This window comes from Eptesicus fuscus, chromosome 1 (genome assembly GCF_027574615.1).
Source record: "Eptesicus fuscus isolate TK198812 chromosome 1, DD_ASM_mEF_20220401, whole genome shotgun sequence".
In the NCBI taxonomy this organism is placed as follows: domain Eukaryota; kingdom Metazoa; phylum Chordata; class Mammalia; order Chiroptera; family Vespertilionidae; genus Eptesicus; species Eptesicus fuscus.
In genome coordinates, this window is record NC_072473.1 from 71,433,855 (window position 1) to 71,448,424 (window position 14,570).

The 14,570-nt window shown below is 40.8% G+C and overlaps 1 protein-coding gene across 1 annotated transcript in view; it reads right to left on the reverse strand.

Moving 5' to 3' along the window:
• Window positions 1-861: 861 nt before the first annotated feature.
• The window catches only part of ZMAT1 (zinc finger matrin-type 1), a 71,608-nt gene continuing 57,899 nt past the window's right edge, over window positions 862-14,570 (reverse strand). Inside the window, exons 6-7 of the mRNA XM_054716858.1 lie at window positions 3,356-3,455; window positions 862-2,185 (exon numbers count right to left, since the gene is read on the reverse strand). Coding sequence (XP_054572833.1) covers window positions 862-2,185; window positions 3,356-3,455 — 1,424 coding nt within the window. The remainder of the gene's footprint in view (window positions 2,186-3,355; window positions 3,456-14,570) is intronic.

A 14,570-nucleotide genomic window follows, 5' to 3' on the forward strand; every position in this document is an offset into this window, starting at 1 on the left:
ATCTGATGAACAGAATAAACTGGTGAATATAATACAATCAGGGGCATAGAAAGGGAGTGGACTGAAAATTCTCAGGGGGAAAGGGGTGTGGGGGGTGCGGGAAGAGACTGGACAAAAATCGTACACCTATGGATGAGGACAGTGCAGGGGAAGTAAGGGCAGAGGGTGAGGTGGGAACCAGGTGGAGGGGAGCTATGGGGGTGGGGGGGGGAAGAGGAACAATAGTAATAATCTGAACAATAAAGATTTATTAAATTTTTTAAAAAAGGAAAAAAAGTGAAATTATGATACATGCTGCAACATGGATAACCCTTGAAAACATTATGCTAAGTGAAATAAGCCACACAAAAAAGGAATATCATATCATATTAAATAAATATTATAAAAGTAAAAAAAAAAGAAAACAAGGAAAAATAAATCGACAAAAAGGCATATTAAATACTTTTACTTCACTTGGCTTTTGTTAGAGGTTAAAGTCACTGTCCACTTAGGAAAATTCAAATAACATGTATCTCATAAAATGAAACTCTTTAACTTATTTCTTCAATTCAAACTTAAAACTAAAACATTCAAAATCCAAGAGTAGACTCATCCCAAAGAATGACTTCTATCTTTTCTTCAATAGGTATACTTTTGTCTTATGTTCTTGTTTTGTTCTTATGTTCTTTCTCAAAGGCTAGGTTTAGGGTTGTTTGTTTCTTCTTTTAATTCAATTTCAATTTTTACACACACACAAAAAGCTTTACTGAACAGACACTGACTGTATCCACCTCTCTTTTTCTTCACTGAATGTTTCTTTGCCTAAATCCATATTCTTATAAGATTTCTTCAATGCATCTTCAGGTAAATTAACCTAAAAGTTCAAAATCCAAGAATAGACTCATCCCAAAGCATTTCCTCTTCTGTCTTTTCTTCAACAGATTTCTTTTTCTCTTTCCTGTGCTTACGTTCTTCTTTTGTAGAGGGTATACCATTACTTTTTTTATTTTTTCGGTGTTTAAGCTTGCCTGAACTGACACTAACTTTATCTCCCTCTCTTTTCTTTTGTCGGATGCTCTTGTCCATATTTAGATCCATATCCCCATCACTCTTTTTCTTTTTATGCTTGGACTGCTCTTTCTCTGGCTTTTCTTCACCTTCCTCCAGATGCCTTCTCTTCTGATGTCTCCGTTTATGACCTGCTTGAGGGTCACTGGTGTTGTTTTCTAAGGAGAGGTGCTTGTAAAATTCAGATTCTACACTGTACAAGCCAGAGTTATTTTCTTGCTGACTAAGGCTTAGGGGTACTGGTTTTTCTGGGAAATAGTCTCTGGTGGGCTGACAATAGGTCATAGAGTCTAGTTTCTTTTTGCTGTCATGAGCTGGTAAGCAATGAGGTAACTGATTTTTCACTACTTGTGAAATATTGTGTGATTCTGGGTAGATCTGGAAAGTCTCAAATGGGAGTCTTGGCTCAGACATTCTATGTCTGGATTTGGAATCAAACATTTCTCTGTACTTATTGGTTTCTGTAGAACTATCACTTATCTTTCTGAAACAAGTCTTCGGATGTAGTCCTCTGGCTTTCTGTACTTCGATGTAATCTTCAAGTTCATTCTGGAAAGAATCGTATGTCCTCTTTAAATAAGTTGGTGGTAACCAGTGATGTGACTGGCTTTCCACTGGTGAAATATTGTATGGTTGTTGGAAGGTATGGGAAGTCTGAACTGAAAATCTTTGCTCATTGATTCTTTGTCTGGATCCAGAATCAACTTCTCTGTACCCATGGGTTTCCATAGAATTCCCTCTTATCTTTCTGAAACAAGTCTTTGGGTGTAATCCTCTGGCTTTTTGCACTTTGATGTAATATTCCAGTTCATCTTGGAAAGAGTCATATGTCTTCTTTGAATAAGCTGGTAAGTAATGAGGTAAGTGGTTTTTCACTGTTTGCGAAATTTTGTATGATTCTGAGTATGTCTGGAAAGTCTCATATGGGTGTCTTTGTTCATATACTCTATGTCTGGATTGGGAATCAACCACTTTTCTGTATCCACGGGTTTCCAAAGAATTATCTTCCATCTTTCTGAAACAAATCTTGGGCTCTGGTTCTCTAACTTTCTGCGCTTTGATGTAATCTGCACTTTCAACTTGGTAAGAGTCTTGTGTCTTCTTTGAATTATTCACTAGACTAATAATAATGGATTCTCTGCAACAAAAAACAGTAGAAAGTTCTTGTTACTAGATTATTTTATTCTGAATATTTTTCTGTACCTTTGAAAAGATTAGTCTAATAAAATCCCACAAAATCCCAAACAAATTTTTAAAACCTACCTAAAATAAAAGCTATAAATCATGATCTTTTATGCCAACACAGAAGCAGCAAGAATGGTCAGATATGTCCCAGGTACTTCTCAATATTTTACATATAAAAACATTTTCAGGCCTGGGAATATGGGTACAAAGAAGCAGACATATCTGATAATATTGTAGTACTTACAATGTAAGACATGCTTGGATGTGTGGGAAAGGACCAATAATATTTAAAGACCATCAGAAGATTATCTCATCTGAATATCACATTGTCTTAAAGTTTTGGTTAGTTAGTTCCTTGTATAAATATTTTAAATGTGATGGATATTTATTCTGGAACCCTGAGATTTTTTAGAAGTCTAAATGAAGGTTAATTTGGTGAGTCAGACAATTTAGCTCCTATGTATTCAGACTCAATAGTATAAATCTTTTCTACTAGAATAAAAAAAATAATGTTATGCTTTGATTTTAAAAGCAACAAACCAATATACAATAGCTACCAGTAAGTACCCATCTGTCCTGCTACCTGACTTATCTAGCCCCTTAATGTCCACTCAATCTTCTCCTCCTCCTTAAAATAATAAAATAAAATGGAATAGACATTTATTGAGCTCCTACTATGTTCCAGGCCAGGCACCTTACCCATATTTTTATATTTCATTATAACCACTTTATATCAGAACTGTCCAAAGTTACATAATTGATAGAAAGATAGATCTGGTATTCCAATCCAGGTCTCTCAACCAGCAAGACTTTTGTTATTAACCACTATACTTCACTGGAAGAATGATAACCAGATCACTGAATCTGGAACTAAGCCAACCTACCAGGTATTATTTGAATTTGTATTGTTAGCCAGAGAATGATCCTTTAACATCTCTCCAAAGAAAAATAATGCTGTTAGAGAACTTCCTGGGAGATGTTACAAGCATGAAATATGTTACAAATACCACAAATCATATACAGGATTAACTCATAAGGAAATAAATGCTTAGGAAATTTGTAAAATACATGCAAGGGTACTGGTCTTTGGTGTCACAGGAGCATTTTGGCAAAAAATACTTACTTGATTTGATGATCACTTCCTTGCACATGGAACTGGAACATTTCTAATGATGTAAAGGTGATATTACAAATATGACAAAAGTAGGTTCTCATACTAAATGCTGAAAAAAACAGTTCAAATTAAGAAGGTCAATATAGATACACTTAGAATCACATAACTGGACAGGAATTTAGTAGACACCATCTACTTGAACTTACGCAATCCTATATAATAAAAACCTAATATGCAAATCAACTGAACTGCAGAATGACCGGCAGAACAATCGGTCACTATGACATGCACTGACCACCAGGGGGCAGACGCTCAATGCAGGAGCTGCCTCCTGGTGTTCAGTGCTCTCCCGCAGAGGACAGGCTTGCAGCATCTGCGCTAAGGAACAGCTAGCCAAGTGGTAAGGAGAAATGAGCAGTTGAGCAGTAAGGAGCAAGGGGTCCTGGACTGCGAGAGGGATGTCCCTGGGGAGCGGGCCTAAGTCAGCAGATGGACATCCCCCAAGGGGTCCCAGACTGTAAGAGGGTGCAGGCTGGGCTGAGGGACCCCCCCCCCCCCCAGTACACAAATTTCATGCACCGGGCCTCTAGTTTAAAGATAAGTCCTAGAGAGGTCAAGTGACTTAGTCAAAGTCACAGAACCAGTTAGTAATATAGATAGCCTCTCAGAGCTCATGTCTCTTAGTTTAAAGCCCAGAATTCTTTATACAACATCACACTGCTTCTCTAGCCTTGGCCTCCTTCCTAAAAAATCTGCTATCTGCCTGCTTATTGTTTCTATGTGTGAGTGCTGTAGGCCCAATGAACCTTTGCCTCTTAACCCCTCAACCAACCTCTTTTTGTTTGCCCCTTATTCTTTACACCCAACCAAAACCTGAAACATCCCAAAAGATTAAAAGCAAACAAAAGCAAATTTTTACTCTCTTACCTGAAATTACTGTAGTACATTAGTTTATCAAAAGTACTTTCCACAGACAGATTTTAGAAAGGAGAGAGGTTTAGTGAGAACCACTCTCAGGACAAAAGCTGAAAGCAAAATTCTAAAACAAAAGTATGAGTTACCACTTCAAAAGAGTTAACAGCTACAGAATAGGTACACTAGCTACCTCTCTATTCTGCTATTTAGGTAGAATTGTAAACAGGGGATAAATTAATTTTTATTTTCTTGATCTCATCATCCTTCCATTATCTTTTTGGTCAGAAGAAACAATAAATTTCATAAGCCAAAAATAAAAAACAATCCCACCCTTAAAAGGCAATAAATTGGTGGCTGCTGAGATTTTAGTGTCAAGAAAGGTCACCTTCGAAATAAAGTAACAACTTAATCATTTAAATTATGCTAAAATAATCATTACCAAGTATATTGACCTTTCCAAAGCAAAGATTATTCATAGAAACAGGAAACTACTGCCAAAGGGAAAGAAAGATGTTGACTTTGAAGAACATGAGAACTCTGCTCACTCTTGACACACACGCTATTTGGGGCCAGGAAAACTTAGCAGATTATGACAAAGTTTGAATGAGTGATTCCTCAAAACTATCCTCTCTCCCTGTGCTCTGATTTTGTGCTTGCAAAGTTATATTCTGATTATAATTTGGCTTCCCATATTATTTGATACCAAAAAAAAAAAAGGATACCCTGGATGATTATTTTTTTAAACCCTGGGAACTGAAATATATACAGGGTGGGGGAAAAGTAGGTTTACAGTTATGAGTATGCAAGACACAGTTTATTCTTGTATTATTATTTATTAATTATTATATTATTTTCCATAGGAAAAACTGGGAAGTTAATGAAAAATACAGATCTTCAGGCTCTTCCTTTGGAGAACATGCTTTTCTGTGTCTGGGGCAGGGCATTTGTATTTTAATAATACCCAAAGCTGTGGTTATCAGAGAATGTGTGAAAAATGCACTAAGGGAATACTTTCCAGTTCCTTATTTATCAGCATCTTCCAAGTCTGTGGTTTGGTGAGTACCTGATTTGAGGCAGATGAACTTAGAAGATTCTGGATGTCTTTCAAAGCTAAGGACTAAATTGAGGTCTCTTCATGCTCACAACAATGCTTTTCAGTAAATTATTACTATCTTTATTTAACAGATATGGAAATTAAGGCTCAGATTCACTTGGCCAATACCATACATTTTGAGGGCATTCAAGTTATGCAAGATAAGCAGGAGTCCTGGTTTCCTCTAAATTAGTGTTTCTCAATGCTAGTTACACATTAGAACCACATGGAGAACTTTAAAACTTTTCATGTTACAGCTCACATCAGAGCCATTAAATCAGAATCTCTGAGAGTGGAACCAAGCTTTCTGACTTTTTAAAAGTGTTCTAGATGATTTTTCTGTGCAGCCACTGTTGAGCACCACTTCTCTAGATTATCAAGTCAATGACTTTCATTATGATTATAAACTCAGATTGTATTTCAGAGGTTTTATATATTTCTTTAGTGTGTATAAAATAAATGGTATATAATGTCTTTCTCAGTTCCCCCTTTGTTTCTTCAAAAATCACATAAGATTATAATATAGACTACAGGCCCGATGCATGAAATTCGTGCATGGGGGGGGGGTCCCTCAGTCCAGCCTGCGCCCTCAGGGGATATCCCACTGCTGGTTTAGGCCCCAGCCCTGGCAGTTGGACATCCCTCTCGCAATCTGGGATGCTGCATGCACCAGTGACCATACTTTCATACAGGTGAAAGGCATCTTGCTCTTGTATGGGCACCCACATTTTTTTGCCCTGATTATAAAAAGTAGTATATAACATGATCCTTCTGAGGCAGTAGTGCCATTTTCCCCATCTTATGGGTGGAAAAACTGAAGCAGAGAGAAGTTAAGTAATTGGCTTTGTCACATAGTTATAAGTGTCAGAATCAGGGCTGACCACAAAATGTGCAAGCCAGAGTCCATGCATGTCATCACTGCATCATCCTGTTTTTTTCAGTGTTAGAGTAGCCTTGCCAGGTTTTAATTTTTAAATCTAAGAGACTGTTCCCAATGTATAGGGTAGGGTCCTGAGGCCTGGCCGGCAATCAGGGCCAATCTGTGGGGCGACCAGTGGGCGGGGCAATCAGGGGACCCCCTGCTGGCACCTGCCTTGGCTGGGGGCCTGGTGCCGCCTACTGGTTACCTCCCTCTTGAGGGGCAGGCAATTAACACAGGAGCTGCCCTCTGGTGGTCAGTACGCATCATAGCAACCGGTCATTCACTGTTCGGTCTATTTGCATGTTAGGGTTTTATATAGGACTAGAGGCCTGGTGCACAAAATTATTGCACTCAGGGGGGTCCCTCAGCCCAGCCTGTGCCCTCTTACAGTCCAGGAGCCCTCGTGGGATGTCTGACTGACGACTTAGGCCCGCTCCCCCCAGACATCATTAGCACTGCCACAGAGCCTGGCTTCTGGCTGAGCAGCGCTCCTCCTGTGGGAGCACACTGACCACCAGGGGGCAGCTCCTGCATTGAGTGTCTGCCCCCTGGTGATCAGTGCACATGATAGCTACTGGTCATTCCACCATCTGGCTGAAACCAGCTCTCCGACATCCCCCAAGGGGTCCTGGATTGCGAGAGGGCACAGGCCAGGCAAGAGACCCCACCAGTGCATGATCGGGGCCAGGGAGGGACACGGGAGGTTGGCCAGATAGGGAGGGACCACAGAAGGGCTCCCGGGCATGTCCAGCCTGTCTCGCCTAGTCCCAATCAGTCGGACCCCAGCAGCAAGCTAACCTACCAGTCAGAGCATCTGCCCCCTGGTGGTCAGTGCACATCATAGTGACTGGTCAACCAGTCAACTGTCTGCCCCTGGTGGTCAGTGCACATCATAGTGAACCACTGAGTGGCCTTAGCATATCATTAATATATTACACTTTGATTGGTTGAACGGCCAACTGGACGATTGGACACTTAGCATATTAGGCTTGTATTATATAGGATAATATAAGGTTTTATATAGGATAATACAAGAGTTTAGAGGAACTGCAGATCACACATGAAAGGTCTAGAGTCAGTTCTGAAACTGTGGTCTCATTACTATTAACTTAGCCATTGTCTTTTTCACACACTGATAATCCTTATCTTTTTTTAAGATATCCACATTTCAGAAAATAATATATAAATACAGTGTAAACCCTTTCTGTGAAGATATAAAATATATTTATTGGCCCTGAGATTAAAATTCCTGATCTAATACTCCTGGAATCTGCCTCAATATGTTTCTTATGCTCTCTAACCCCCTATCTGAATCTGCTCCTTAGTCCTGTCCAGCTTTGCTGCCCTTAGCTCTCCTAGGATTCCTTGTTTCTGACTTCACCCAGAAACTCAAGATTCTTTGCACCTTGTACCTTTCAGAATCTTCCATAACCACATGTGGGGCCCACATTTCTCCTAATCATAGCCCAATCTCATAAATCCCTTCATTAAGGTCTTTGTTTTCAAAGCATAGATTAGGGAAGTGCATGTCTTCATAGTCTAACATTGTGGTCCTCAATCTTGGCTCTATATTATAATCAATTAGGGAGTTGAAAAAGAAAACAAAACATTAATATGTAGGTCCCAGGGATTCTTATATAATTGATTTGAGGGAAGGCCTGAGCACTGGAATTTCTAACAGCTCCCTGAGTTATTCTAATATGTAGTCAAGGATGAGAAACATAGGTCTAATATCTTAAATGGGGATAAAGCAATTAATAGCTATGTGTAAGCAAAAATGCAACTTAATATGGGATTTAACTTATGAAGAAAAAAATGTCCAGTTTACCTTTTTAAAAAATTTTTGTGACAGGAGAACAAAGCATTTTTTAAAAACTAACATTTGTTGAGGACCTATTCTGTGGATACTGTATATACTGCTTTATTTCATCCTTTTTCAATCCTGTGAAGTAGCCTTATTTTCATTTTATAGTTGAAGAATCTGAATTGCAACTGGGCAAGTGACTTTAAACATGTCTCTGAATCTATGTTTATCCATCTACACAACACTTCCTCTCCATAAACTATTAGCAAATATTAATTGAGGAAAAATTATATAGTCATTGCCATATAAAGCACTGAGAAGGATATTAAAGAATAAAATATAATGCGTTGTCTCAAGGAGACTAATTCAATTAAGGGGCTATAGTTAATGCAATTGTCAATGAACAGTAAAGCCTATGAAAAATCAGAGGAAGAGGATAATACCAAGAGCTAGAGCAGTGAAGAAAGTCGTGATGGATCTTGGAGGAGAAGAAGGATTTGAAATGTAAAAGAAAACAGATAAGGGCATTCCAGGGGATAAAAACAATATCAGGTATGGCAGAGACAGAAATTAGCATGATGTGTTTAATTCAAATAATCTGTTCAACAAGCATCAATGTGGGACCAAACATCATGCTAGATGCTAAGGGTACAAGATGAATAAAATGGGCAGGTTGCTCACAAATCCAAGTGAAAAACAGATGCATGAACAGAGTTCAACTTCATTTGGTAAAAGGTAAGAGAGGTATGCTTAATGTGTACAGGAGCTCAAATAATCAGAGGCAATGAGAACAATACGAGGGTCTGAAGAGGTCTCCTGGAAGAAATGATGCCTTAGTTAAACTTGGAAGGATGAAAAATAGTTAACGTGATGAAAAGAGTTGAGTACCGCAGGCAGAGGAAATAGCATTAAAAAAGAAATTGATGTGAGATACACACACACACACACACACACACACACACACACACACACACACTGGAATGCTACTCAACCATAAGATGAAATACTGCCATTGCAACAACATGGATAGATCTTGAGAACAGCATGCTAAGCAAAATAAGTCAGGCGATAAAAGTCAAGAACCATATAATTTCACTCATATGTGGGATATAAAACTGGAAGCAACTAATGAACAAACAAGACAAACAAACAAAATCTCATAGACACAGACAACAGTATGGTGTTTACCCGAGAAAAGGGGTTGGGAGTGGTAAAGGGTAAAGGACATCAAATATATGGCGAGAGAAGGAGATTTGAATTTGGGTGGTGGACACACAATGCAATATACAGATGATATAGCATAGAATTGTACACTTGAAACCAATGTCACCCCAATAAACTCCTTTTTAAAAAGAGGGGGGAAAGCACCGGAATGTCTGCAGGAACTTCTTAAAATTTCGAATTGTTTTTTAAAATTTGAATTGTTGTAGAAATAAATATAAGGGTATGAGATGGGAGAGGCAAAAGGCTGTCATATCAAAGAGAGACTTATATGCTATGCTAAGGAGCCTAGACTTTTTATTTTGTGCATTGGGAACCTTGAAGTGGTTTAAGCAGAAATCTCTCCTCTAGCTACAATAGGAAGGATGAATTTGAGAGGAGAAAGCCTAGAAGTAAGGAGACCACAGTTATGTAAATACTAGAGGCCTGGTGCACAGATTTCCACACTGGTGGGGTCCCGCGGTGTGGCCTGTGGGGATCGGGTTGAAACCAGCAGTCCAACTCCACCTGCCACTCCCGCTCATCCCAGCCCTGTTGCTACTAGGTAATGAGAGAATAACAATGAGATATAAGTAAAGCCTTTCAGAAGGTTGTTGCAGCATTAAAGTGTGAGGTGAAGGTAGTGGGAATGTAATGGAAGGGTACAGTAAGGAGAAATAGTGCTAAGAAGACTTAGTAAGACTGACTGATGGACAGGATAGAGAGAATTAAGTATTCAAAGCCCTCAAAGATTCAAGTGTAGGTGACAAAGAGTGGTACTGCTGGCAAAGAGAGACAACTTGGGAAATTCAAGTTGGTTTTAGAGTAGATTATTATTTCAGTGTAAGATATGTTGAGTTACAGGTGAAAATGAGACAACTATGTGCAATAATGGGGCTAGAAATTAGTAAGATATGCAAAACAAATAAATAAATAATACATACATACTTTAGTTCCATATTGTTATGGTAGCCATTCCTGTGTTAATAAGATCTGGGCTGGTAAAGAACATAAAGAAACAATGAAAATGATGAAGAAAGAGGGAGATTAGATATGGTAGAAACATATAAACAATAGCAGATGGAAAAGAAGGCAGGGAGAGTAAGAAGGGAGAAAATGGTTGGAGAGTGACATATTTAAGGTGGCACATGTTAAACACTTTTTGTATTACCACTTGCTCATATATAATGTAGGCTTCTGCTGTTACTGTTCTTTGAAATTCTCATTTGCTAAATTAAATTCTCCAGCTACTTTTTAATCCTCAAATGGTTACTGTTCTAAAAAATGGAATAGTCAAGGCAAGGTTGATAATCTCTTCTTTGAGCTCTAGCTTTAGAAGCTTGTGTAAAATGACTTCAATTATTGGATTGAATTCTGAAGATGATCAGCAACACTTCCCCAGGCAGATGATAATATTATCCAAAACTTTTTTTCTCTTATTCTAATAACCTTGAGACCTCAGAGCACTAAAATGATCCCCCTTCAGAGTACACACACTTCTCATAGCTGACTCAGTTCCAACTTTACCTAATGCCATTAAACTAGAAGCCAGTTATTTCAGATACCCTCAGCTCAACAATACCAAAAACTAAAAAAATAAAAAACCTCTACCAAGTGGAAGTTTGTGATTTCTCCAAACATCTACTACTCTCAGAAGTGCTATGACTTCTATTTCTACACTGCCTAAATAAACATTCTATAAAAACACAGATCTCTGTGTGACTTTGGGAGATAATTTGAATCACATTAAGAAACTTAAGTAGTATAAAGACAGGGTTAGCACTCAATATATAAAAATAAATAGTTTGTTGGTTCATATATTAGACTAATCTCTATTTAGGTAGACATACTCTGCCACTGGAAATAGAAATTAGTTAAGTGATGTCCCTTCCCTCAAATACCTTACATTCTAATGGGAGCTAAAGATACATGGAGAGATAACTAGATATGCAAGAATGGGTGGAAGTTAGCCAAGACAAGAAGGACATGGAGATGTTCCAGGCAAAGGCAACATGAACAAGGCCATAGATACAAGAAATAGGATAATGATTTTTGGAAACCTTAAAGAGTTTGTAGGTTCTGACCTATGCAGATCATGGCAGGAAGTAGCAGAGGATAAGCCTTGAGAAGGTAGGCAGGGACAAGATGGTAAAGAGCTTTGAAGCTTAGATTTTATCCTTAGAAAATAGAGAAACAATTAAGAATTTTTAAGCAAAGGAATGACATGGAAAAATGTACACTTTATGTGAAATACTAGAGGCCTGGTGCACAAAATTCGTGCAAGGGGATTGTGTCCCTCAGCCCAGCCTGCACCCTGTCCAATCTGGGACCCCTCGAGGGATGTCCGACCAGGGTATCAAGCCTAAATGGGCAGTCGGACAGCCCTCTCACAATCCAGGACTGCTGGCTCCCAACTGCTTGCCTGCCTGATTGACCCTAACCGCTTCTGCCTGCCAGCCTGATCACTCCCTAACCACTCCCCTGCCAGCCTGATTGACGCCTAACTGCTCCCCTGCCAACCCAATTGCCCCTAACTGCCCTTTCCTGCCGGCATGGTCACCCCTAACTGCCCTGCCCTGCCAGCCTGGTAACCCCTAACTGTCTTCCCCTGCAGGCCTGGTCACCCCCAACTGCTCTCCCCTGCCTGCTTGGTCACCCCTAACAGCCCTCCCCTGCCAGCTTGGTCACCTCTAACTGCCCTCTCCTGCAAGCCTGGTTCCCCCCAACTGCCCTTCCCTGCAGGCCTAGTCACCCCCAACTGTCCTCCCCTGCTGTACCGGTCACCCCTAACTGCCCTCCCCTGCAGGCCTGGTGCACCCCAAGTACACCCCCCCACAGGCCTGGTTCCCCCCAACTGCCCTCCCCTGTTGGCCCAGTCACCCCTAACTGCCTTCCCCTGCCAGCCTGATTGCCCCCATCTGCCCTCCCCTGCAGGCATGGTCCCTCCCAACTGCCCTCCCCTGCAGGCCTGGTCCCCCCAACTGCCCTCCTCTTCAGGCAATCTTGTGGCAGCCATCTTGTGTCCACATGGGGGCGGCCATCTTGTGTGTTGGAGTGATGGTCAATTTGCATATTACCTCTTTATTATACAGGATTCTAGTGGTTAAATTGAGGACAGATCTGGACAGACAAAACAGACAGCAGGGAGAGTGGTTGAGAGGTTATAGCAATATTCTAGAACAATGCTTCTCAAAATTTATTGTGTATACAAATCACCTGGGGATCTTGTTAAAATGCATATTTTGATTCAGTAGGTCTGAAGTGAGGCCTGAAATTCTTTTTTTTCTAACAAGCTCTCAAGTGATGCCAATGATGCTGTCCACAAACCATACTTTGAGGAGCAAAGCTGTAGGAAAGATGTTGAGGGTCTGAACTAGTGTGGGAAGAACAGGCTGAAGATAAGGAAAACAATATTTTGGAGGTAAAACAGTCATGGTTTGGTGCTTCATTCGATATAGAAAGTGATTACGGTGGTGTGGGGGATTCTTAATTAATTACAGGTTTCTAGTTTGAATGACTCAGTGGATTTGAAATAGCTATAAGGTATCCAGGGGAAGTAACAGCTGCCATTTGGATCTATGAGTCTAAAGCTTGACGGAAAACTCATAAGCATACAGATGAGAGACAAAATCAGAGAGTAGATTAGGTCATGTTTGTAGAGTAAGGTCAAGAATGGAACAATGGGAATATCTACATTTAGGTAATGGACTTTTTTTAAAAAAGAGCCCCCCCCCAAAAAAAAAAACAAAAAAACACAAACAGAAAAGAAGTAGAATCACAGGAGAAGAACCAGAGCATAGGAGTAACATATGACAAAAGAATAGAGCTTTAAGAAGAAAGTAATGAACATTTTCACATGAAGCAGAAAAGGTCTAGTAAGGAAAGACTTAAAAATAACAGTGAGTAGAGGAAAAGACATAGGTGGAAGAAAATATGAAAAGGGAATAAAATATACAAATAGTGAGAAGGTGCCTATGAGGGTAAAATGAAAAAAAAAAAAAAGGTTAGAACAGCAAGTAGATTACTCCAATCAGGATCAGAATTTTTATTTATGCCTGAATTCTTTTTTTATGATTTCTTTATTGATTAAGTTATTACATACTAGAGGCTGGTGCATGAAATTCATGCACAGAGGGGGGTTGTCCCTCAGCCCAGCCTGTACCCTCTCCAATATGGGACCCCTCAAGGGATGTCCGACCAGGCCTAAACGGGCAGTCGGACATCCCTGTCACAATCCAGGACTGCTGGCTCCCAACTGCTTGCCTGCCTGCCTTCCTAATTGCCCCTAACCGCTTCTGCCTGCCAGCCTGATCACCCCCTAACCACTCTGCTGCCAGTCTGTTTGCCCCCAATTCCCTCCTCTGCTGGCCTGGTCACCCCTAACTGCCCTCTCCTGCAGGGTTGATCACCTCCAACTGCCCTCCCTTGCAGGCCTGGTCCTTCTCAACTGCCCTCCCTTGCAGGCTGGGTGCCTCCCAACTGCCCTCTCCTGCTGGCCATCTTGTGGTGGCCATCTTGTGTCCACATGGGTTCAGGATCTTTGACCACATGGGGGCAGCTATATTGTGTGTTTCAGTGATGATCAATCTGTATATTACTCTTTTATTAGATAGGATAGAGGCCTGGTACAGGGGTGGGGGCCAGCTGGTTTGCCCTGAAGGGCGTCCCGGATCAGGTGGGTGTTCCCTTGGGGCATGGGGCGGCCTGAGCGAGGGGCCTGTGGTGGTTTGCAAGCTGGCCATGCCCCCTGGCAACCCAAGCAGAGGCCCTGGTATCTGGAATTTATTTTCCTTCTACAATTGAAACTTTGTAGCCTGGAGCGGAGCCAAGCCTGGGGCTCCCTCCAAGGCCGGCAGCCATTTGTGTTGGGGTTATAATTGAAACTTTGTTGCCAAAAGCAGGTGGGCCCGGCCAGGGTGTGTGGAAAGCTTTGCTTCCCCTGTTGCTGGCGGCAACCCTGGCCTGCTCTCTCAAGCTCCATTCTGCCGCCATTTGTTTGAATTTGTTTACCTTCTATAATTGAAACTTTGTAGCTTGAGTGGAGGCTTAGGCCTGGCAAGGGCCGGAGGATAGCTTGTCTTCCTCTGTTACCTAGGAAACCTTGCTCTCTGTGGCTGTAGCCATCTTGGTTTGGGTTAATTTGCATGCTCGCTCTGATAGAATGGTGGGCATGGCTTGTGGGCATGGCTTGTGGGTGTGTCAGAGGTATGGTCAATTTGCATATTTGTCTATTATTAGGTAGGATGTGGCCTGAATTCTTGACACTCTTTCTTAGCACCTTTGTTCATCC